At 39.2% G+C, this 23,161-nt stretch overlaps 1 protein-coding gene across 1 annotated transcript; it reads left to right on the top strand.

The window, feature by feature from the left end:
• The first annotated feature begins 485 nt into the window (after positions 1 to 485).
• Positions 486 to 22,832, top strand: shisa4 (shisa family member 4). The gene is made up of 5 exons (XM_034166099.1): positions 486 to 795; positions 8,609 to 8,786; positions 19,397 to 19,533; positions 19,623 to 19,796; positions 22,342 to 22,832. Exons 1-5 carry the CDS (start codon positions 738 to 740, stop codon positions 22,380 to 22,382), a joined length of 588 nt encoding a protein of 195 aa, XP_034021990.1. The 5' UTR covers positions 486 to 737; the 3' UTR covers positions 22,383 to 22,832.
• The last annotated feature ends 329 nt before the right edge of the window (positions 22,833 to 23,161 follow it).

Genomic DNA, 23,161 nt, shown 5'->3' with positions numbered 1-23,161 from the left:
TTTCTTAAAGCCAGAAAGTTGCCATTTGAAATGACTTTAGTTTTGTGTCATGTCTGTGATCTGCTTTTTTTCTACAAAATTAAACAACTGAATGAACATCCTCCGAGGCCGGTGATTCCATAATTATTGCCAGGGGTTGTTTACACATTAGGTTCTTGTACATCTGGTACAAAACCTGCCAAATCAATCTGCAACTCGATACCAGTTCGTCTATTTAAATTATGAAGTATTATGTTTGTCCATCACCTGCAACTCTGCTGTTGTAAGTCCCCAAATGCAGATGATAAAATTAAACCAGAAGTTTTGTGAAATTGTATATATTTTATCACACATAAATAGGCCTTTCACTGTTATTGTAAAAGTGTTACTGGCTGGTCAGCTAAGAAAAAAGTGCGTTTTGTGTTGGTGGGGGGGTCATTAAACTGCAGCCCGGGGCCTCCCTCGGATTTTCTACGGCTCTGCCTCCGTTGCTCTTCGCAGCAGCTGCTCATTCGTGTAGCAGTGATTAAATCCGACGTTTCGCGCAGTACGTGAATGCAGCATTCTCCCCGTCCCGCTTGAACGGCGTCACATCGCTTCGATGTGTCATTTGTACGGATAAATTACCGCTCGGTGACGCCGTCCCGTCTCCTGCAGCTCCTGAGCCCGGATAATGCGTAACAACATTTAGTTACGCATTATTATTTAAATCTGTGCTCGCTCAGTGTGCTTTAAGGCCGACGTTTCGGACGGGCAACATGTCTGTTAGCGCGTTGACTTTGGCGCTGCTGACCGTCGTTCTCTGTACCTCTCAGGGTAAGATTACCGTAATACTGTCCGTCCAGGCCGCGATTCACGGCCCAGCTCACCGACAGCTTCTCACGTACCTCCCTGCCTCTCTTCTGTCACCACCCTGCGGTTTCTTGTGTTTATTTTGGGCCTGTGGAGCTAAACCGTTAGCTTACCGCTGCCCGGCGCAACTCTGGCGTAGTTAAAATGATCATTACTGTTAGAGTTGGATTAATCGATTAGTACATTGGCGCAAAAGTAATTTTCAACCCTTGTGACCATAAATGCCAAGTTTAGATTTATTTCAACTTCTCAAATGTGATTTACTGCGGTTTTATTTGCAATAAATAAATATGATTTAAGCTGTTATCACCAACAAATATGTACAAAGCTTGAACCATGTCATAAACTAGTTTAAACCTATAAATCTTAAGAAAAAAAAAAAACAAATTTTATATCTACTGCTTTTTTTATTTGTCAGAAATCGGTTTTAAACAGTTCTACACCAACACATACCATCGGAAATACTTCAAATATGTTATACAAAGTGATAAATTGAATTAAATTGTTTAAATTTAATAAAATGTACATAGAAAAAGTTATAAACTGCTTAAACTGATAATTCTTTAAAACGTGTTTTATTTGCAAAATTAAAAAAAAAAAGTTTTAATTGGTATTACACCAACACATGACATCGAAAATCTCCAACCATGTTTTATAAAGTGAGAAATTGCTGTGAATGCCCGATAATAAATTGATGTGCCTATTTAATAAATGTACTTACTGCTTTTATGTTTTGTTAGCAGTAAAGTGGTTTTAACTGTTTAACCTGTTCGACACCAACATACACCAGAAACACTCCTGTTTATAGACTAGTTTAACTTGACAGTCTTCAAGGAAAATGCCAAATTTTGATTTTCAGAAAACTGCTTCTCTATTTTATATGCCATAAATTGGTTTTTAAATTGATTAAAACTCTTCTGCAGCAAAGGATAATTAAAATGCCTAAACCATCTTTAAAGTGATGATTTTTTTTTAAGACCAATTTGTACCAATTTCATAAATGTTTATTTTGCTTCTTAGTTTTATTTGCAACATGTTTTGTTTGCTTGTTTTTCTGGTTTTAAACTGTTCTGCACGAACAACATTTAAATGACTATTACATTGCTTCAGCTATTTTATGAACTCCCGCAACCCAATCCCAGATTAGCGGTTGAAGATGCATGTATGTTGCCAACTGGTTTAAAGAAACAAATAATGAAAAATGTCAAATTTCCATTTGTTCCAACTTGTCAAATGTATTAGTTGATTTGTGTTTTATTTATGATGAAACACAGAAGCAATGTTTGAAACTGTTCTACACCAAAAACTAGATGACTGAGACAACTTCAGTTGTTTTAAAGAGACAGTTTGTCCAAAATACCATATTTATTTGTTCCATCCTCTCAAATGTAGCTGATGCTTCTATGTTTTGTTTGTAATAAATGACACCTAGTTTGTCAGTACTGTACAACTACAGCAACAGCAATGATTGGCTCTTAAAAAGTGGTTTTTACCTTATTGCAAAACTTCTACGTTAAAATACAATCATTTAACTTATTCTGATATTTCTACACTGTTGTAGTGAAACTGCTTATTTAATTCAAGCTTATGATGGTTTAAATTTAGGAATAACTTCTTTTTTTATGTATGCAAGAAAAAATTGCAGTTGCTTCAGTGCAGTGTGTGTGTTTGTGTGTGTGTCAGCTTCTGACCTCGGTCTAGTATAACTTGTTGATTTATGTCTTTTTTTATTTTTTTATTTTATTTAACTGTACTTAATGTACATTTGAAAGAGATTTGACAAACAGTTTGAGAGCTAACCCACACAGCAGAGAAAGTCCAAAAAGAAAAAAAATCAGTGCCCTAAGAAATATTATCATTAACGGTGTTTTTCATGATGGCCCAGTATTCAAATGTCATTATCCATAATTAGTTCAAGAGGTTGAGAAGCAGATAGATATAAATCTTGATCCTGGATCACAGACCAAAATTTCAAAAATTCAGACAGAAACAGAAGCTCTTTGAGCTTAAATGTGGTTATCAGCATATTATGTTTAGTCAAGTATAGTATATATAGTATAAAACGTCATATAACCTGAACAACTCGATGTGACTTTTAGCAGCCTATACAAGGGTGATTCTTAGACTACGGGCACTTATGTCCTTTGATCATATTGTATGAAAAACAGAAACAAGGGGACATTTCACACTTATAGTTATGTTTACAATGAAAGTGTGTTAAGAAATTTGTTCTGGTAGTCTATGATGACTTTTTCACCTTTTTTCAGCATCATTATATGCACATATTGCCATTTTGTTCTTGTCCCACACCCAGACTTTTGATCTTCAATGATAAAAATGAATGGTAAAGAAATGTTTTTTTCTAATGTTTTAAAATATCAGTAAAATAATCAAAACATAATTGGGGTATTCAGTGTCATACAACTGTTGTGATTTTTTTTTAACAAAATGTAGTTGTCCCACACTATTGCCGTAATTTCCACCACAACACTGTAATGTCCCTAAACAGTTTGTATGAAAGATTGTTTGGGTAGTTTCTATGGAGATAAACAGTGACATCAGAGCACATGTATATAGCGCCAAATCACAACAAACAGTTGCCCCAAGGCGCTTTATATTGTAAGGCAATGGTGTGGTGGAAATTACATTTACAAGGCTAATAGTGCCCGTAGTTAAAGAATCACCCACAAACGTGTGCATGTTCTCACCTGATTTTCAGAGAGTTGATCCCATCTTGATTGGATCGTCTTCTTATAGCTGTAAAAATAATCAAGGGTGTAAATTGATTTGCTTTGCATAAGTCTTTTAAATGTACCTTGCTTCAGTTCTAATCACCGTTTACCCTCTGCTATAAGCGGCCTTTGAATTTTGAATAATGTGCTCTGACAAGGCTTGGCCTGGAGTAAGAAAGAAAGTTAAAAATAAAGAAGTGCCAGTGACTTATCTATCTATCTATCTATCTATCTATACATACGCACGCGGCGTACCTGGAAAGTATTCACAGCGCTTCAATTTTTCCACATTGTGTTACAGCCTTATTCCAGAATGGATGAAATTTATTTTTTTGCCTCAAAATTCTACACATAGTACCCCATAATATGTGAAAAGTTTTTAGATTTTTGCAAATTTATTAAAAATAAACAAAGAAGTAACATGTACATAACTATTTACAGCCTTTTGCCATGAAGCTCAAAATTGAGCTCAGATGCATCCTTTTTCCACTGATCATCTTTGAGATGTTTCTACAGTTTAATTGGAGTCTACCAGAGGTAAATTCAGTTGATTGGACATGATTTGGTAAGGCACACACCTGGCTACATATAAGATCCCAGAGTTGACAGTGCATGTCAGAGCACAAACAAACCATGAAGTCAAAGGAATTGGCTACAGACATCCAAGATAGGATTGTCTTGAGACACAAATCTGGGGAAGGGTACAGAAACATTTCTGCTGCTTTGAAGGTCCCAATGAGCACAGTGGCCTCCCTCGTCAGTAAATGGAAGAAGTTCCGATCCGTCAGGACTCTTCCTAGAGCTGGTCACCCATCTAAACTGAGTGATTGGGGAAGAAGGGCCTTATTCAAGGAGGTGACCAAGAACCAGAAGGTCACTCTCAGTGCTCCAGCATTCCTCTGTAGACAGAGGAGAACGTTCCAGAAAGATGACAGTCTGCAGCAATCCACCAACAAGGAGGTGACCAAGAACCTGATGGTCACTCTCAGTGCTCCAGCATTCCTCGATAGACAGAGGAGAACCTTCCAAAAGACGACAATCTGCAGCAATCCACCAATCAGGCCTATATGGTAGAGTGGCCAGACAGAAGCCACTCCTTGGTAAAAGGCATATGGCAGCCCACCTGGAGTTTGCCAGAAGGCACCTGAAGGACTCTGACCATGAGAAACAAAATTCTCTGGACTGATTAGGGATTGATGTTGATAAGATTTTATTGATATTGATGCCATTATCGATTCCGCTTATTCTGATTCCTTATCAATTCCCTTATTGATACCTCTTGTGAATTTTCTGTGTACTAAAACTAGGCTTTGCAGGTTTTCTATGTCAACAACATTTTAAATTGGTCACTGGATCCTTGATCTCTGGACATAAATTAAAAATAAACAAAATCTGTAGTTTTTGTCAAAAGCATTTCCTTTCAGACATTTTGGCATTAACGTCTCGCCGTACAGCTGAGCTCAGCTGGCTGCTGCACGTCAGCGCAGGACGTCTCATTTTGGGAGGTAAATACGTTTTGATCTATTACAGTTTTGTTTGTATTACAACGTTTGGAAAGAGGTGTCAATTAATTTAAACAGCGTTTTGCTTTGAATTTATTAATTCCAACTGGACTCTGTCATTCTAACTTGACAGAGAGCGGCGCAGCGTTTGGAGCTGTGAACAGAACGGAGGACAATTCTCTTTTCTTTCTCGCAGCAAGATAGGAGTCCCACTTAGTAACTTTAATCCACACAAAAATGACTCACGATTGACATATTCAGGGAAGAAAGTGGTGAAAAAAAAAAAAAAAAGCTGAAACTAAAAATTACCCAACACCACCCGCACAAAAATTTTTGAATACAAGAATCTCTTTAATCTGGGACTATTCCAGACAATAAACTGCAGTGAGTGCAGCATCCATTTTGGTGAGGGGAAAAAAAAAAACAATTTTCCTTACTCAAATTAATTGCAGTAGTATTCTGCTCTTACTAGGATGCAGCAGTTTTCTAGCTTGGCAGATGGTTTTGGAGGAAATCACTGAAGAATTTAACAAGTTGAAAATATGGTTTGAACAAAACAAATTGTCATTAAACTTAAGACAGGGATGAAGTGGAGGTGTAAGAGTCACGAGGTGTTCACAGGACAGTTTTTGGACAGTTCACTCGCCTGGCATAAATGTTTTATTATTGCTGTTAACAGCTCTCCCTGCATCCCACAATTAAGTTTTATGTCTCTTGCATTCAGAATATATATGTTTTTGTTGTGTTTTATAAGTGTAATAAAGGTTTACAATCAAAAATAGGCAAGGAAAAAATAAAGCGAAAAATAAGTAAAAATAATTTTCCACATACATTTATTCAAAACACACAGCAAACTATAATAAACAACTGTTTTGACACTTTATAAAGGTAATTTGAGGTCTTGTGTGAAAGACTGAACAACAAAAAGGTTCAAACAATAAACATAAATGCACATTTTGAACAATATATACAAAATAGTCTGTTTTGTTGTCCATTGATATGGTAAACAGTGCTTTATGCAGAGAAAGCAACAGAGTTATCCAGTAACATTCACATGCAAACTAGTGGAGCAATCCTGATAGTTACACACTTTGTTTGAGCACGTGACATTGTCATCAGAGGCTCTCCGTCTGCTCCTGCTTTCACTGATCGTTGTGCGTAATGGCGCAGGGCACACTGAGTATGTAGTAATAGTATGTACTCATTGGAGCACCCAGGGGGCTATTCAAACGGGCCAACTAACAACATATCGCTCCTGAAAACGCTCTTTGGCTTTTCACGTGAGGGAAATCTGCTCTACGATTGAATTTTGGAAAACCATGTGACGGTGAACAAATTCCGATTGGACACTAACATTACGCACGTCATCACACAGCTTCTATGAGGAGTACAAAGATGGACGATGGCTGGCTCGAACGTCCACAGAGTTAACTTTTCAGCAAAAAAAAAAGTAAGTTTCTATCTCGTATCATTAAAAAGTTATTTATAAGTTAGTAAAGCTTGGTCTTAGCTGTCATATACGGCAGCGTCGGCCCCAGAGGGTTAATATATGAATAAAAATACATTTTAAATAAAATTACAAGTTGACTCTTTTACAACAACGAATGCTGAGCCATTAATTATACAGAAAACAAATGCACACAAACGTGCTGAGATGCGAACAGCTTAATGGTAAACATTGAAAATGCCATAGACATGCTAACGCGTTAGCATTGGTCCCGTTTTTAAGTTACAAAATACATCTATCAACTGTTTCAGAAGACCATTACAGGTCGGTTTAACATAAAAAGGTAAATATTACTCAGACTTATGCTCTTTAGGATTTTAGTGGGGAAAAATTAAGATAAAGCGAAATAAAACAATGAACCAACGAAGCAGCAGATCGAAGCACTGCTTCGAACTGCGAATCACTGCTTTGATTGGTTCAAGGTTCAGAGCAAAGCCGTGCTGCAGAAACGGTTGATTACAGACCCGCTGCAGGGTCTGAAATCATTGTAGAGAAATGATCATTTTCCTGACAAACACCCCCAAAAACAACGGCCACACTGAAGGACCAATAAGGGAATCATTAAGCAAAAAGGCTATTGATGTTGGTGGATCGAATAATTTCTTAACGATACCCGAAAGGAACCGGCTCCCAATACCCATTCCTTGGATGGATGACGCAAAGATTGAACTCTTTGGCATGAATGCCAGTGTCATGTTTGGAGGAAACCAGGCACCATCCCTACATTGAAGCATGGTGGTGGCAGCATCATACTGTGGGGATGTTTTTCAGTGGCAGGAACTGGGAGACTAGTCAGGATTGAGGGAAAGATAAATGCAGCAATGTACAGAGACATCCTGGATGAAAACCTGCTCCAGAGCGCTCTTGACCTCACACTTTGGCGACAGTTCATCTTTCAGCAGGACAGTCACCCTAAGCACACAGCCAAGATATCAAAGGAGTGGCTTCAACTCTGAATGTCCTTGAGTGGCCCAGCCAGAGCCCAGACCTGAATCCGATTGAAAATCTCTGGAGAGATCTGAAAATGATTGTGCGCCGATGCTCCCCACCCAACCTGATGGAGCTTGAGAAGTGCTGCAAAGAGGAATGAGCAAAACTGCTTAAACATAGGTGTGCCAAGCTTGTAGCATCATATTCAAGAAGATTTGAGGCTGTAACTTCTGCCAAAGGTTCATCAACAAAGTATTGAGTAATGGGTGTGAATACTTATGTGCATGTGATTTCTTATATTTTTATTTTTAATAAATTTGCTAAAATCTCAAAGCTTTTTTTTTTGTCATCATTATGGGGTCTTGTGAGTAGAATTTTGAGGGAGAAAATTATTATTGTACAGGTGTGCCTTAGGCTGGCCACAAAGGCCACTCTGAAATGTGCAGTTTTGCTTTATTGGGGGAGCAGGGAATTGTCAGAAAACCAGTCAGTATCTGGTGTGATCACCATTTGCCAGACGCAGTACAACACATCTCCTTCGCATAGAGTTGATCAGCAACCAGACGCCATCAAATGTCAGTATTTGCCCACTCAAGTCAGTTACAATGACAAACTGTAGTCAGCTCGAGACCCTGATGAGAATGAGCTTCCCTGACACGGTTTCTGACAGTTTGTGGAGAAATTCTTTGGTACTGCAAACCGATTGTTGCAGCAGTTGTCCAGGTGGCTGGTCTCAGACGATCTTGGAGGTGAACATGCTGGATGTGGAGGTCCTGGGCTGGTGTGGTTACATGTGTTGTGAGGCCGGTTGGATGTACTGCCAAATTGGAGACAGCTTATGGTAGAGAAATGAACATATTCAATTCACGGGCAACAGCTCTAGTGGACATTCCTGCAGTCAGCATGCCAACTGCATGCTCCCTCGAAACCTGTGACATTTGTGGCATTGTGCTGTGTGATAAAACTGCACATTTTAGAGGGGCCTTTTATTGTGGCCAGACTAAGGCACACCTGTGCAATAATTATGCTGTCTAATCAGCATCTTGATATGGCACACCTGTGAGGTGGGATGGATTATCTTTACTTTTTGCTTTGACTGTTTGCAGTCAGTGGAAATGAGGACTGTCTGTGGTACGTGGACAAAAATGGCACGTGGCACAATGGTTTTGACTGCCCTCTCATCACGTTCTGCTGTGGGAACTGCAACCGACGCTACTGTTGCATGGATGCCTTCAAGATGATCACAGAAAGGGAGCAGAAACGCTGCATGCTTTTCCAGTTCAGGTGAGTGCCGTAACAGGATTTTTAAGGCATTTATTTATTTATATAATTACTTGACACCAGGAGTCAGTCTTCTTATTCTCATTCCCAAGTTTCGCTTCCAGATCAAGTATCCTTTGTGTCTGATAAAGGAGGCAAATAAATACTTTGTCCTTTTAGAGGCCGTGATAGTGCCTCCCATACATACATATTTACTGTGTAAATAAAGAATTTTAGCTCTGTGTACCATCAAAATGGATATGAAACAACAGTTGACATGAAAATGTCAAATGAGAACTTTGGTTGTTATAACCTTTGTCCAATCTCTCCAGGCAACTTTATTAAAAAATGCCTCTTTATTGTATATTGTTGGATTAAATTCATAATTGGACACATGGAAGAAATTTAGGTGTAATGAGTTGTCTTTTATATAAAAAAGAATTATAATAATGGCCAATATTATGTTTCATCCATCCTAAAATGTATCTTTGAAAGAGAACCCACTTTTTACAACCCTACTCAAATTGACAATGCTAGCAATTAACCCTCTGAGTGCTGTCTGCACCTTGATAGTTGCCTTGTTTGTGATAAATCCCCCTTTTTGTATGTGTTTTGGAAGTTATACATGAACATCAACAGGACAGTGGTAACAAGTCAGATTATCTCCCCACCAAAATATTCTCCATGGTATAAAATACCCTAGTTGGTTGAAACCCTGGATTATCTTTTGGGCTAAGAAATAGAAATATCTGAGTTTACCCCAGAACGGTGGCTTAGTGGTTAGCACTGTTGCCTCACAGCAAGAAGGTCATTCTCACCTGTGATCTGTGTGGAGTTTACATGTTCTTCTGTGTCTGCATGGGTTCCATCTGGATGCTCCAGCTTCTTCCCACATCTAGACATGCAGGTTAGGTTGATTGGAAACTTTATAATTGTCCAGATCTTCCTTGTAATAGAGATCTCGATCTCAAAGGGACTAACCTGGTTAAATTTAAACTACTATCTACTATTTTTTAATTTGAGTCTAAGCACAAACAAACTCCCCAATGTCTGGAAATCTGCTTTTGTTGTCCTTCTGCTAAAAGGAGGTGAACCTTCAAATGTGAACATGGACCTACCTCAAAATTCTGCATTTTGGTAAACTTTGAAAAGTTGGGCTATGATCAGATAAAGGACTATCTTAAACCCTTTTCAGTTTTGTTTCAGGAAGCAACATAGTACTGTTACTGCCATTCTAAAAGTTTTAAATGATGTGTTTGAGGCATTGGATTCTGAAATGTTTTGTGTTGCACTATTTCTTGATCTTTCAAAGGTATTCCATAGTGTGGATCACAGTCTCTTGTTAGACATTCTTTACAAACATGGTGTCTGTACACATGCTGCCTCTTGGTTTGTGGACACAGCGCATTCATATGGCTGGTGCTAATTCCACCTTCCTTGAGGTAACAAAATATGTTCCTCAAGATTCACTTTTAGGACCTCTTTTGTTCAGAATTTATATTATTGATTTGTGTGTAAACCTATCGAATGCCTCCTACCATCTTTACGGTGATGACACTGTAATCTATTGTTGTTCAAATTCAGTGTTACAGACATTTGAATTTTTGCAGTCTACTTTTGATGTAGTGCAGAACCGGAGATATTCAAGCTAGTCTTGAATGCAGAAAAATATAAAATAATGTTTTTCTCAATTACCTGTTTCCTTGGAGAATATACCATGAATTAAAACTGCTCGAGGTAATATTCTCGAGCTAGTCAGCAGTTACAAGTATTTGGATTTAACTGTTGATATGGAGCTTTCTTTCAAAGCCCATCTTAAATACATCTCCAAATTAAGGTTGAAATTAGGTTTCCTTTATAGAATTTAATGCATTTCATTTATATAGTGCCAAATCACAACAAAGTTGCCTCAAGGCACTTCACACAAATAAGGTCTAACCATACCAACCCCTAGAGCAAACACAGATGACAGTGGTAAGGAGAAACTCCCTCTGAGGAAGAAACCTCAAGCAGACAAGATTCAAAGGGGTGACCCTCTGCTTGGGCCATGCTACTGAGACAAATTACCAAACAAGTCACAAAATTAATATACAGGAGATGTTACCAGTGCACAGGACAGGAGGGCCTCAGAAAACACACACCACACCCATCTCTGGATGGAGCACACCTCAAACAGAAAGAAACAGAATTAGGCATCAGACAATAAGTACAGTGTAATTTGTCAGCATTAAGCAACAAGCAAAACAGAAGAAATACTAAAGTGATCACCGGCCACTAGCCCTAAGCTTCACTGAAAGACCCAGAATTTAGATAAAGTTGGGGCCGCGGCCTGCTCTGTTTCCTATTAAAATGAATTTAAGAGTAAAAAACATAGTAACATACTATGCCAGTATGCTGGCCATACGAAAGGAAAAATAAGAGCGTCTTAAGTCTGGACTTTCTACAGAATCTGACTTTTTGACGCAGGGAGATCATTCCACAGGACAGTTGCATCATAAGAGAAAGCTCTGTGACTCACAGCCTTTTTATTCACCCTAGGGACACAAAGTAGTCCTGCACCCTGAGAACGCAAAGCCCGCACCGGTACGTAGGGTTTAATTAGGTCAGCTAAGTAGGGAGGTGCCAGTCAGTGAACAATTTTATAGGTTAGTAGCAGAACCTTAAAATGGAAAGAAATAATATAGAAATAAGTCATGTTTTTCCTTAAGTGCTCTGAAGCTTCTAATAACTGCCACCTTCCTGCCCTTGTTGGACTACAGCGATGTCATGTATATGTGTGCTTCAACCAGTTGTCTACGGTCTTTGACCCCGCTTGTGTCTTTAGATTAATCACTGGTTGTAGCTGCCTCTCCCACCACTGCAAGTTGTATGTCAAAGTTGGCATGCCCTCTTTGACCATAAGGCGATATACACACTGGATGACTCTGGTTTACAAGACTCTTCTTGGGCTGGTTCCGACCTATTGATCCAGTTTACTTCAGAGATCTGAAAGTTATGAGTTTTCATTGCTACACTTTACTATGGCCAAGATGGGGTTTGTTTATTTATTTATTTGTATTCTGTTTATTATTAATGCTGTCATGATGATGTCATTCTGACCATCGTGACGTGTGCTGCTGCCTTTCTTGGCCAGGCCTTGCAAAATAGTTTTCGATCCCAATGGGATCAAACTATTTTACCCCCACCTTGCTTCGCATCACGAGGGACGTGATGCGAAGCAAGGCGGGGGTGTTGCTCTTATTTATAAATCTAAGTTTAGCTTATTAGCTGTTGGGGGTCACAAATATAACTCGTTTGAGCATCTCATTATCCGCTCTGCTCAGGATATTACACATTGCCAAGGTCAGAAGAATAAAAATCAGTCGTATTACTTTGTCACTGTATATAAGCCTCCTGGCCCATATTCTGAATTCTTAGATGAATTTGGTGCGTTCATCTCTAACTTGTCAACTAGTGTAGATAACATTCTGATCATTGGTAACTTTAACATTCATATAAATAAGCCTTCTGATCTTCTCTGCAAATCATTTATGGAAATTGTCATGAATATTGACATCTTGCCTCTTACATCAGTGGTGTCTGATCACTCACTTAAGTTTACAGTTTAGCTGCCGTGTTTATTGGAACAACAACCTTGTATATCATTACGGCGATGCATCAACCCCTCAACTAAGACTGAACTCCAAGCTAGACTGCCTGATGTCTTAGCTTCACATCTGACAAATACCCAATCAGTAGACAGACTTGTGGATAGTTTAAACTCAGTGCTTAAAACTATACTCGACATGATTGCACCACCTCTGTTAAAACCACGCTCCCCCAAATCACAGTCACCTTGGTTCAATGATTATCTGCGTGACCTCAAGCATAAATCAAGAGGTCTAGAAGGGAAATGGCGTCGTTCAAAATTAGAAGTATTTCACCTTGCATGGCGTGATGCTATCATAGACTATAAGCATGCATTATTGACTACAAAGCGGACCTACTACTCTGATTTGATCAACAAAAACAAGCATAATTCAGAGTTCTTGTTCGACATGGTGGCAACACTTATGCATGGACAACCACCTGTAGTTCGAGCTCCTTTTAAAGGACAAGATTTCCTGGATTACTTTGGGAAGAAAATAGAAGACATTAGGTTAAACATATCCCAGCATGCCTTAACCCAGCCACTACACCCTGCTATTGAGGTGGGTGCCACTACTGAGGTATTACCTAGATTTAAAGAATTTGATAGTATCTCACTAGGCATGCTGACAAATCTCGTAATGTCAACAAAAAGCACAACTTGTTTATTTGATCCTATACCAACAAAACTGTTTAAGGACCTGTGGCCCACTCTTGGGCTGACTGTGCTGAAAATTATTAATCTTTCTTTAACTTCTGGATCTGTTCCTAAATGTTTCAAATCTGCAGTGATTAAACCATTACTTAAGAAACCTAATCTTGACCCTAGTGTATTGAAAAACTATCGGCCGATATCAAATCTATAATTTTTCTCTAAAATTCTGGAAAAAGTGGTGTCACGGCAGCTTGTAGACTATCAGTCAATCAACTTTTTTCTTATATAGCGCCAAATCACAACAAACAGTTGCCCCAAGGCGCTCCACATTGCAAGGCAAGGCCATACAAGGCTGGAAAATCATTTTGGGATTACTGGGAGTGCCCTTGCATGGCTGACATCATACTTGACCAGTTGTTCTTGCTGTGTTTTGTACAGTAACACTACCTCTAACCTTAGTGACATGAAATTTGGGGTTCCACAGGGGTCTGTCTTAGGCCCCCTGCTTTTCTCCCTTTTATATAGCACCCCTTGGGCACATATTGCAGCGTTTTGGGATTACCTTTCACTGCTATGCAGATACTCAGTTATACATGCCGATAACTGCTGGTAATCTCGTTCACATAAAATCCTTAGATTGCCTTGCAGCAGTGAGAAGTTGGATGTCTAGAAACTTCCTACTTTTAAACACTGATAAGACTGAAATGATGGTTCTCGGTCCAGTGAGACATCGGCATCAATTTGACCAGTTAACGCTCAACCTTGGCTCGTGTGTCATACATCACACTTGGGGTAATTTTTGATCCTTCATTGTCCTTTGACCTCCACATTAGAAATATTACTAGGACTGCTTTCTTCCACCTGCAAAATATAGCGAAGATTCGTCCCATCCTGTCTATGGCTGATGCTGAGACCCTGATCCATGCGTTTATCTCTTCTAGATTGGACTACTGCAATGTTCTATTTTCTGGTTTACCGCAGTCTAGCATTAGGGGTCTCCAATTGGTTCAAAATGCTGCAGCCAGACTTTTGACACGAAGCAGAAAGTACAACCACATTACACCCATTTTGGCATCCCTTCACTGGCTTCCTGTCCCAGTGAGATCAGATTTTAAGGCTCTGCTACTAACCTATAAAATTATTCATGGACTGGCACCTCCCTACCTAGCTGACCTAATTAAACCTTATGTACCGGCCCGGGCTTTACGTTCTCAGGGTGCAGGACTACTTTGTGTCCCAAAGGTGAATAAGAAGTCTGCGGGTCACAGAGCTTTCTCTTATCGTGCCCCTGTTATGTGGAATGATCTCCGAGTCAATAAAACAGATTCTGTGGAGATTTTCAAGTCCAGACTTAAGACACACTTATTTTCCCTTTCATATGGCTAACATACTGGTACAGTTTTGTTTTACTCTTTTTACTCTTTTAATTCATTTATTAGTATTTGGAGTGGGCTGCGGCCTCAACTTTACCTACATTCTGGGTCTTTTAGTGAAGTTCTATTTTTCTTGTTGTTTAATGCTGGCAAATTATACAGTATTTTTAGTCTTTCTGATGCTTGATTCTGTTCTCTCTGTTTAAGGTGCAGCTCCATCCAGAGATGGGAGTTGTATTCGTGTTGGCGATCCTTCTGTCCTGTGCGCCAACAGCATTTCTTGTATATTTATCTGTGAATTGTTCTGTAATTTGTTTGTAGCATGGCCTAAGCAGAGGGTCACCCCTTTGAGTCTGGTCTGCTTGAGGTTTCTTCCTCAGACGGAGTTTTTCCTTACCACTGTTGCTCTGGGGGTTGGTAAGGTTAGACCTTACCTGTGTGAAGCGCTTTTTGAGGCAACTCTGTTGTGATTTGGCGCTATATAAATGAAAAATAAATTGAAAATTGAATGAGTGATCTGGTTAAATAAAGGTTATTATTATTAAAATACACCCCAGGATATAAAACAGGCTAAGATACTTTAACCCTGGGTATAGTCTGGGCAGGGGGTATACCTTGAGTTGTTACCCATGGTATAAAATAGTCCAGGATGGCTTATACCCTGGGGTATATTTTGTTTGAAATAAGAAATAGGAACAGTCATACCCTGCAGAATAGCCTAGAATATACCCAGGGTATAAAACAGGCTAAATCATATCATCTGGGCAGGAGATCTACTTTGGCCTGCTTCACCTGGAGTTAAAAATCCACTGTGTGCTCAAAATAGTAATGAGATAGAGATCACAACTTGCTCTTGCATTCATTAACATGTTAGTACAAAATGTCTGAAGAAATATGTCCAGCTTCATGCATTTGTTTTTGTTTGGTTTCGCCCCCACCCCTCCGATGCTATTTGATATCCCTTCAGCAGTTTTAGAAGCTAGCTGTAGTCAGTTTGACTGTGCATGTGGTTTATAGTAAATGTAGAAAGCCATCAATATATAAATAATCATACAGAAAAGCCTTTTTTTAGATTCCGATAAATGTGCTTTGATTTCTTTTGGAGCGCCCGTTCTGGTGCCCCATGTTTTCTTATCAGCACTTTTTTTGAAAAGAGGATTTCTCACAAACAATGTAATTGTCAGTGATAAGAACTCAGAGGCGTGATTGCCAACAATGTTTTATTGACTTGAGGTTGTTTGTAATAAAAAATTTGAACTTGTCCTTTGTTCCCACTGTCATTAGACTTTTTAATGCCTCTTGATACCACTGCAACCTCCCTGTAATTTTTAATTTTAGCAAATTTATCTATTTTACCAGAGATTTTGGGCTTGCATTATTTTTTTTCCTTGCTTACATTATGTAGCACTTTAATTTTATTCATATATACTGTGATGTCTGTAAGCAGATGTTTCGTTTTTTTTTTTTTTTTATGTACGAGCTATTGGATATCTGAATTTCCCCTTGGGGATGAATACAGTATCTTCTGTCTATCGAAATGGGGGAAATAAAGGCCCACATGGGAACACATGGAAATCTTGTACAGTACATTGGCCACCATCACAACACTTTCTGTTTTTCCAGTTTGAGCTCAAAGACTGAAGTGCAGACATCAGTGCACTGACTTGTTCCCATAGCCTCTTGGCTGGACTGGTCAAACTCTGCTTTGCTCCCCGCAGTGTAATATCTTTTTATTAGTTTTATCACATCAGCTCCATTCAGGTGTTGTTAATTAGAAAATCCCCTGTGAGGCATCGTGCTAATGTTGTGCGAAGCGTCCTTCAACCTGAGACTGTGCAGGATGGCAGTTTTCCTCCACACTACTGGAAACCATCCATAACCCCCCCCCCCCCAGGACTGAGCCACTTATTAAGCCAGTAAGGGATGAGATTAGTGGGTAGTAGAAGCTGAAATGAAATGTAGGATTTGTTGTTTTATTGAGATTATAACGTGATGAAATCTGACAGACATATAGTGCCATTCATTCAGATGGGATTTACAGCAATATTGATTAACATGAGGGAAGATAAAATACAACCCCAAATCAGGAAAAGCTCTGATATTATGGAAAAAGACAATAAAAAAGTGATTCTTACATTTACTTAGACTTCTGTTTCATTGTAGACAGTATGAACCAAAGGTATTTCATGTTTTCTCAGGCTTGCAACATACAAAAAAGTTGGCACAAGGCAATTTAGGGTCAGTAATGAGATTTAAATAATGTTTCAAACAAGTGATGTCAAGAGGTGATTGTAATCATGATTTGATACAAAAACAGTATATACTAAAGGGTAAGTCTTTGAGGAGCGTAGATGGACCTCCAGTTTGTCACCAAATGTGAGAAAATTAAAATGTTTTAAAACTATGTTCCTCAAACAAAGATTGGAAGGGATTTCCATATTTCTCCCTCTACATTCTATAATATCATTAAATGATTGAAGGAATTTCAGTGCATAAAGGGCAGGGGTGCTAGCCGAAGCTGAACACCTGGGATCTCCATCCCCTCAGACAGCACTGTATCAAGTGCAGTCATTCATCAATGGGTGATATAACCACATTGGCAATACTTTGGCAAACATGGAGTTACATTCACAAGTGCCTCTTAAAACTTAACTGTACAAAACGTAACCTTATGTTAACCTTGTCCAGAAGCAGTGTCGACTTCCCTGGCCTCCCTGCCAAAATGTCTTCAGAGAAAGAATGCCAACATTACAAAGTGGTAAATGCTTTAGCATCCCAAGTTTTTATTTATTGGTACAGTTGTATGTAAAAGTTTGGGCACCCCTGATGATTTCCAGGATTTTCCTTTATAAATCATTGGTTGTTTGGATCAGCAGTTTCAGTTAAATATACTGTATCATATAGCAGACAGTGATATTTAAGAAGTGAAATGAAGTTTATAGGATTTACAGACATTGGGCAATAATTATCTAAACAAAATTAGGCAGGTGAATAAATTTGGGCACCCCAACGGAAAAAATTACATCAATATTTAGTAGATCCTGCTTTTGCAGAAATAACAGCCTCTAAACGCTCCCTATAGCTTCCAATGACAGTCTGGATTCTGGTTGAAGGTATTTTGGACCATTCTTTTTTACAAAACATCTTGGGTTTGTTGGTTTCCGAGCATGAACAGCCCACTTAAAATCAGAACCACAGATTTTCAATAATATTCAGGTCTGGGGACTGAGATGGCCATTCCAGAACATTGTACCTGTTCCTCTGCATGAATGCCTTAGTAGATTTTGAGCAGTGTTTAGGATCGTCTTGTTGAAAGGTCCAGCCCCGGCGCAACTTCAGCTTTGTCACTGATTCATGAACATTGTTCTCTGAATCTGCTGATATTGACTGGAATCCATGTGACTCTCAACTTTAACAAGTTTCCCAGTACCTGCACTGGCCACACAGCATGATGGAACCACCTCCAAATTTTACTGTAGGTAGCAAGTGTTTTTATGGGAATGCTGTTCTTTTTCAGCCATGCATACCACCCCTTGTTGTGTCCAAATAACTCAATTTTAGTTTCATCAGTCCACAGTACCTTGTTCCAAAACGAAGCTGGCGTGTCCAAATGTGCTTTAGCATACCTCAAGTGACTCTTTGTGGCGTGTACACAGAAAAGGCTTCCTCTGCAGTACAGCATCTCCTTGTGCAAAGTGTGCTGTATAGTTGAATGATGCACAGACACTGTCTGCAGCAAGATCATGTTGTAGGTCTTTGGAGCAGATCTGTGGGTTGACTCTGACTGTTCTTACCATCCTTCGCTTCAGCTTATCTGAGCTATTTCTTGGCCTGCCACTTTGGCTGGATGATCCAGAGGAGGCATGGGAGAAGGTCATGTGGTCAGATGAGACCAGAATAGAGCTTTTTGGACTTACCATGTTTAGAGGATGAGAACAACCCCAAGAAAACATCCCAATCGTGAAGCATGGGGGTGGAAACATCATACTCTGGGGGTGCTCTTCTGGAAAGGGGACAGGGCGACTGCACCGTATTGAAGGGAGGATGGATGGGGTCATGTATTGCAAGATTTTGGCAAACAACCTCCTTCCCTCAGCAAGAGTATTGAAGATGGGTCATGGCTGGGTCTTCCAGCATGACGATGACCCCAAACACACAGCCAGGGCAACTAAGGAGGGACTCCATAAGAAGCATTTCAAGGTCCTGGAGTGGCCTGGCCAGTCTCCAGACCTGAACTCAATAGAAAATCTTTGGAGGGAGCTGAAACTCCAAACCTGAAAGATCTAGAGATCTGTATGAAGGAGTGGAGTGGAGCAGTGTCTGCAAACCTGGTAAAAAAAACTACAGAAAATGTTTGATCTCTGTAATTGCAAACAAAGGCTACTGTACCAAATATTAACATTGATTTTCACAAGTGTTCAAATACTTATTTGCAGCAGTAACATACAAATAAATTATTTTAAAAAAATCATACATTGTGATTTCCGGATTTTTTTTTTTTTTTTTTTTTTTTTTAAGATTGTCTCTCACAGTGGACATGCACCTAAGATGAAAATTTCAGACCCTTCCATGATTTCTAAGTGGGAGAACTTGCAAAACCGCAGGGTGTTCAAATACTTATTTTCCTCACTGTATCAGTGTGTTTGTCTGTTGTGATATATTTAACTGAAATTTCTGATCCAGACAACCAATGATTTATAAAGGAAAATTGTGAAAATTATCAGCGATGCCAAAACGTTTGCATACAACTGTATGAAATGTAGGAATTGATGTATATTAATAAATGAAATGAAGCTCACTAGGAAAAAACACCATCTTGGGATCATGCAGTCAGCAGTAAAATAAGTCTGTGTAAGAATCACTAAATTTAATTTTTTTTTTTTTTTTGTATTTTGTATTTTCCATGTCGTCCCCAAGAAAAAATTCTGATTTGGGGTTCTAAAAAGAGAGTAACGCCAGCTTCTTTCTGTTGTTTACAGCCCCACTACTCTAGCTGGAATCGCCTCCTCCATTCTCCTCTTTGTTGCGATCATTGCAACCATGGTGTGCTGCTTCATGTGCTCTTGCTGCTACCTCTACCAGAGACGGCAGCAGAGGGGAAGGACACCATATGATGGTGAAAGCGTCTGTCTTTGTCTGCATGATTTAGTGGCAAACCCAAGGGTTGTAGTCTTCTTCACAGCCATTTGTGTGTTTGATCAACAGTTCAGCAGATCGCAATGGCCAGCTACCCAGTGGAGCCCATGTATGATCCCTACGGAAAACCCCTAGGACACTCAGCATATCCGCATCCAGCCTACCCAGTGGCACCCCAGTATCCAGTGATGCAGCCTGGGCCTTATCCTCCACATCCAGTGACAGATCCTATATACAGTCAGGGTAAGGCTTTAAGGGACAGCAGGATGATTATTTAAATTCACTTTGCAACATTGGGCTCCACAGCTTCCTAATTATGACAGTAACTTTACATTTTGATTAGAATTACAGCAGCAGGGAAAATGTTTGGTTGTCCTAATACTTTTATACATTGATTTTTATTTATTAAATTAGATTTTTTTTTTTTTTTTATAACATCACATTTAATGTATTAAATGTATACCATCGTCCATCCAGCAGATGGCAATGTTCAGAAGGTGACAGGCAGGTCTATGGAGTATGATTAAAAATTAAGAAGTGTTGCTTTTTGGATTGATCTGGTGCATCAGAGTTCATCAGATTTTAATACACTGGTGCAGTTCCTGTAGGAAGTTTGTATTCCTATAGAAAATTGGGAGTTTATGTTGGTTTTTCATGGATGGTCGTATGTAGGCTGTGTTTAAAGGTGGGATGTACATAGAGGTGTACTTACTCTTAAGGCCCCCTGACACTTGCATGACTTTGATCATTGCACTTGCACGCACTCTGCCATGCACGGGAGTAAACTCTTCTCAAACTCATTGTAAACCAGTGTAAACTGTGCACAGCTTCATGCAAGTGCGCAAAGAAAATTTAGAAATGTTCAAAACCTCCATCACACATTAATTACATGAACTTCACATGAATATTACGCAAACAATTCAAAAACGCAGTGAGAGTGCAAGTGACTGCGTCAATGCAATGCATCAGAGCGCAGCTCACCTGAACTATTATAACGAGATGTTAAATCTATCATAAACATACTTGTATAGCTGCACACAAGAAGGAAAGAACATGCAACTGTTTTACCAAGCCATGACAATGTAAAAATGACAAATGAGTACCTTTTTAGACGGCTCCAAATACATTCTCCACCTTATTATGCACAAAGCAGCAGCTGAAGTGCTCCTCTGTGATTAGAGCCATTTTCAAGAGCCAACTCGGACAGAAAATGATTAATCTGCTGCAAAATAATTATTTTATATACACAGCATCCAGCGAACAATACGTGGCAGCCAGTGGAACAAAGCACAACGTCCATCTTGGAAAACAGCGGGTGGGATAGTCATGACGATGTCCGTGCAAGTACGCGGATCAAATCGTGCAAGTGTCAGGGCACCATTACATAGTTTACGAAACTAAACTTCAAGAAGCTTCTTATTACTGTGGCTTTTTAATTTGAAAACCTGCCTTTATTGTTTTTCAATTACTGTTTCAACAACTCTGTCTGAGACTTTGTAATGTTCAGTGCAACATTCTCACTGACAGAACATAGTGTCGAACATAAAGAATAGACACTTTTCTATTTCAAGAAGTTCAGCAGTGCCTCTCCACCAGTTATTTCTGGCTTTAAAAGTGAACATCGGTGATGGATATGAATGCTAATATGCAGTGGCTGACAGCATTTTCACTCAATATGCAATTTTGACATACTTTCATTTTGGACATTTATTATACACGGATCCACAATTTTATTCATATATTACACTGTTTTTGTGACCCAAACACTTTGGTGATCTCATTTATAGCACCAAAACAGTTCATCCACATGAATAAAGGTGTATTTTCAATACAAATTCGAAGAATTTTCTAACACATTTTATATTGTGCCAAATTATTTCTTTATACCCTACAAATATATGCCAGAAATTTAGATGAGATTGTTTTGAATCTTATGATTTGCAACACATGGGCATTATACTCAAAGCAGGCATGAGAATTTTCTTGAATCCCAGAGTTTATTTACAGTAAAACTCACCTAAGCTATCATCATATTAACTGGATGTTCACACTCACCGGACAAAAGCAACAGCTCCAGTGCTCTTGTATGGTTTTCCATGTGATAAACACCGTATATAATGGATTTTCGCTCACATCGGACAGAATGTCCCACCCCATCACAATATATTCCCATTTTAAAAACCCCTCGCATGTACCGGACAGATCAGTCTGGGTGTGCCCAGTAACAGAGGTACGAAGTGAAGTTCAGCACTGATGTTTGCCAATTCAAGGAAAGTGGGTACCGTATTTCCATGATTAAAAGCCCGGCCGTTTGTCAAACTGTACTCAGACACGGGACCTAAACGAAGCAGGCCATAATTCAGGACTGGCAATTATTAACAAAATGCTAGTTGCTGCCTGCACTGTAATATGGTATTATATTTCACACATGGGTGTGACAAACCAAGCTCAGAGCCCTCTGCGGGGCTGTGGTTGCTTGGTGGGCTTGGTGGTTGCTCTCCTACTGGTTGCTCGTGCATGCTGCTAAGTTTGCGAACCCCCATTTTTTTGTGAAATAGAGAATCATACTTGTTATCGCAAGAGAAGGCAAATGAGCATGAATCCCTGTTGCCAAAGAAGAGAGAAAGTGAAGGAAAACAAAACTGTAACCAGCGACTGTATAATACAACCTGGAACCTCCCCACTTGATGACACTAAATCTTGCACACTGCAGCTTTAAGTTATTTCTGTCATATTCACAGCAATATACTGAGGAATTGACTGTTTTTAAATTTTTTCTGTTTTTCAGCTCCCCCGCCGTATTCTCCACCGCAGTACTCTGGACAGTGATGGGCTTGGCTACGTTGCAGTGGAACACAACAGCAGCTGAAAGAAATGACTGTTTGAAAAGGAGAAGGCAGCAACATTCGCTGATACACTCATACATTTACACAAACACTACAGCTTGCCTAGCAGCAGTTTGACAGAGAACCAGAAGCACTTTAAGAGTTTTTATTTAGTTTCAACACTTATCCTACTTTAATGGGGTATTTTACTTGAGTCTAACTTGGTTCTTCAACCCTGACACCTGATCCAAGCAGAAAGGTACCCGGTTGGCATCACCACGCCACCGCTCAATAACAGGGTGTCAGCTAAAGAGAGGGCTGATTATCTTTGGTAAAATGTGTTTGTCGAATTTAAAATGCACTGTTTCTTTACTAAAGGGAAAATGCTTGCTCACAATTTGCATAAACTGGGGATATGCTTAAAGTAGTGCAGCAGATAACTGAAACAATCCTGCAAATGGTGATAGAAGCACCAAATATGGCACAAATACTCCTTTTAGACGTAAATTTAAAAAAAGTTATTGGCCACTTGAATTTTCAATAAGCAACCAGGTAGGGGTCAATTGAAGAATTACACAGGGATCAAAATTGATAGATGCTCCAATCATATTGAAAACCACACCACATTATTTGTCTGATTATAAATATTCCAGAAAGGTATAGTTTGGACAATCTGTGACTGAATGTTATTCACCCTTTTGACGTTTCAAATCCTGCAAGACCTCGGACAGGTCGCCACTCTGCGAGATCTCAGTAACATTGAGAACTGCATTGAGACACTCT

The sequence above is a fragment of the Thalassophryne amazonica genome, chromosome 3, assembly GCF_902500255.1.
Source record: "Thalassophryne amazonica chromosome 3, fThaAma1.1, whole genome shotgun sequence".
Lineage (NCBI taxonomy): Eukaryota > Metazoa > Chordata > Actinopteri > Batrachoidiformes > Batrachoididae > Thalassophryne > Thalassophryne amazonica.
Note: the sequence above shows the minus strand (reverse complement) of the source record. Positions and strands in the feature narration are given on the sequence as shown.

Excerpts from the sequence above, each read along its gene's own strand:
- shisa4 (XM_034166099.1), top strand. The coding sequence starts at position 738 with ATGTCTGTTAGCGCGTTGACTTTGGCGCTGCTGACCGTCGTTCTCTGT. Across the intron at positions 796-8,608 it reads CGTTCTCTGTACCTCTCAGG|TCAGTGGAAATGAGGACTGT; the intron begins GTAAGATTACCG and ends GACTGTTTGCAG. Across the intron at positions 19,534-19,622 it reads GGGAAGGACACCATATGATG|TTCAGCAGATCGCAATGGCC; the intron begins GTGAAAGCGTCT and ends TTTGATCAACAG.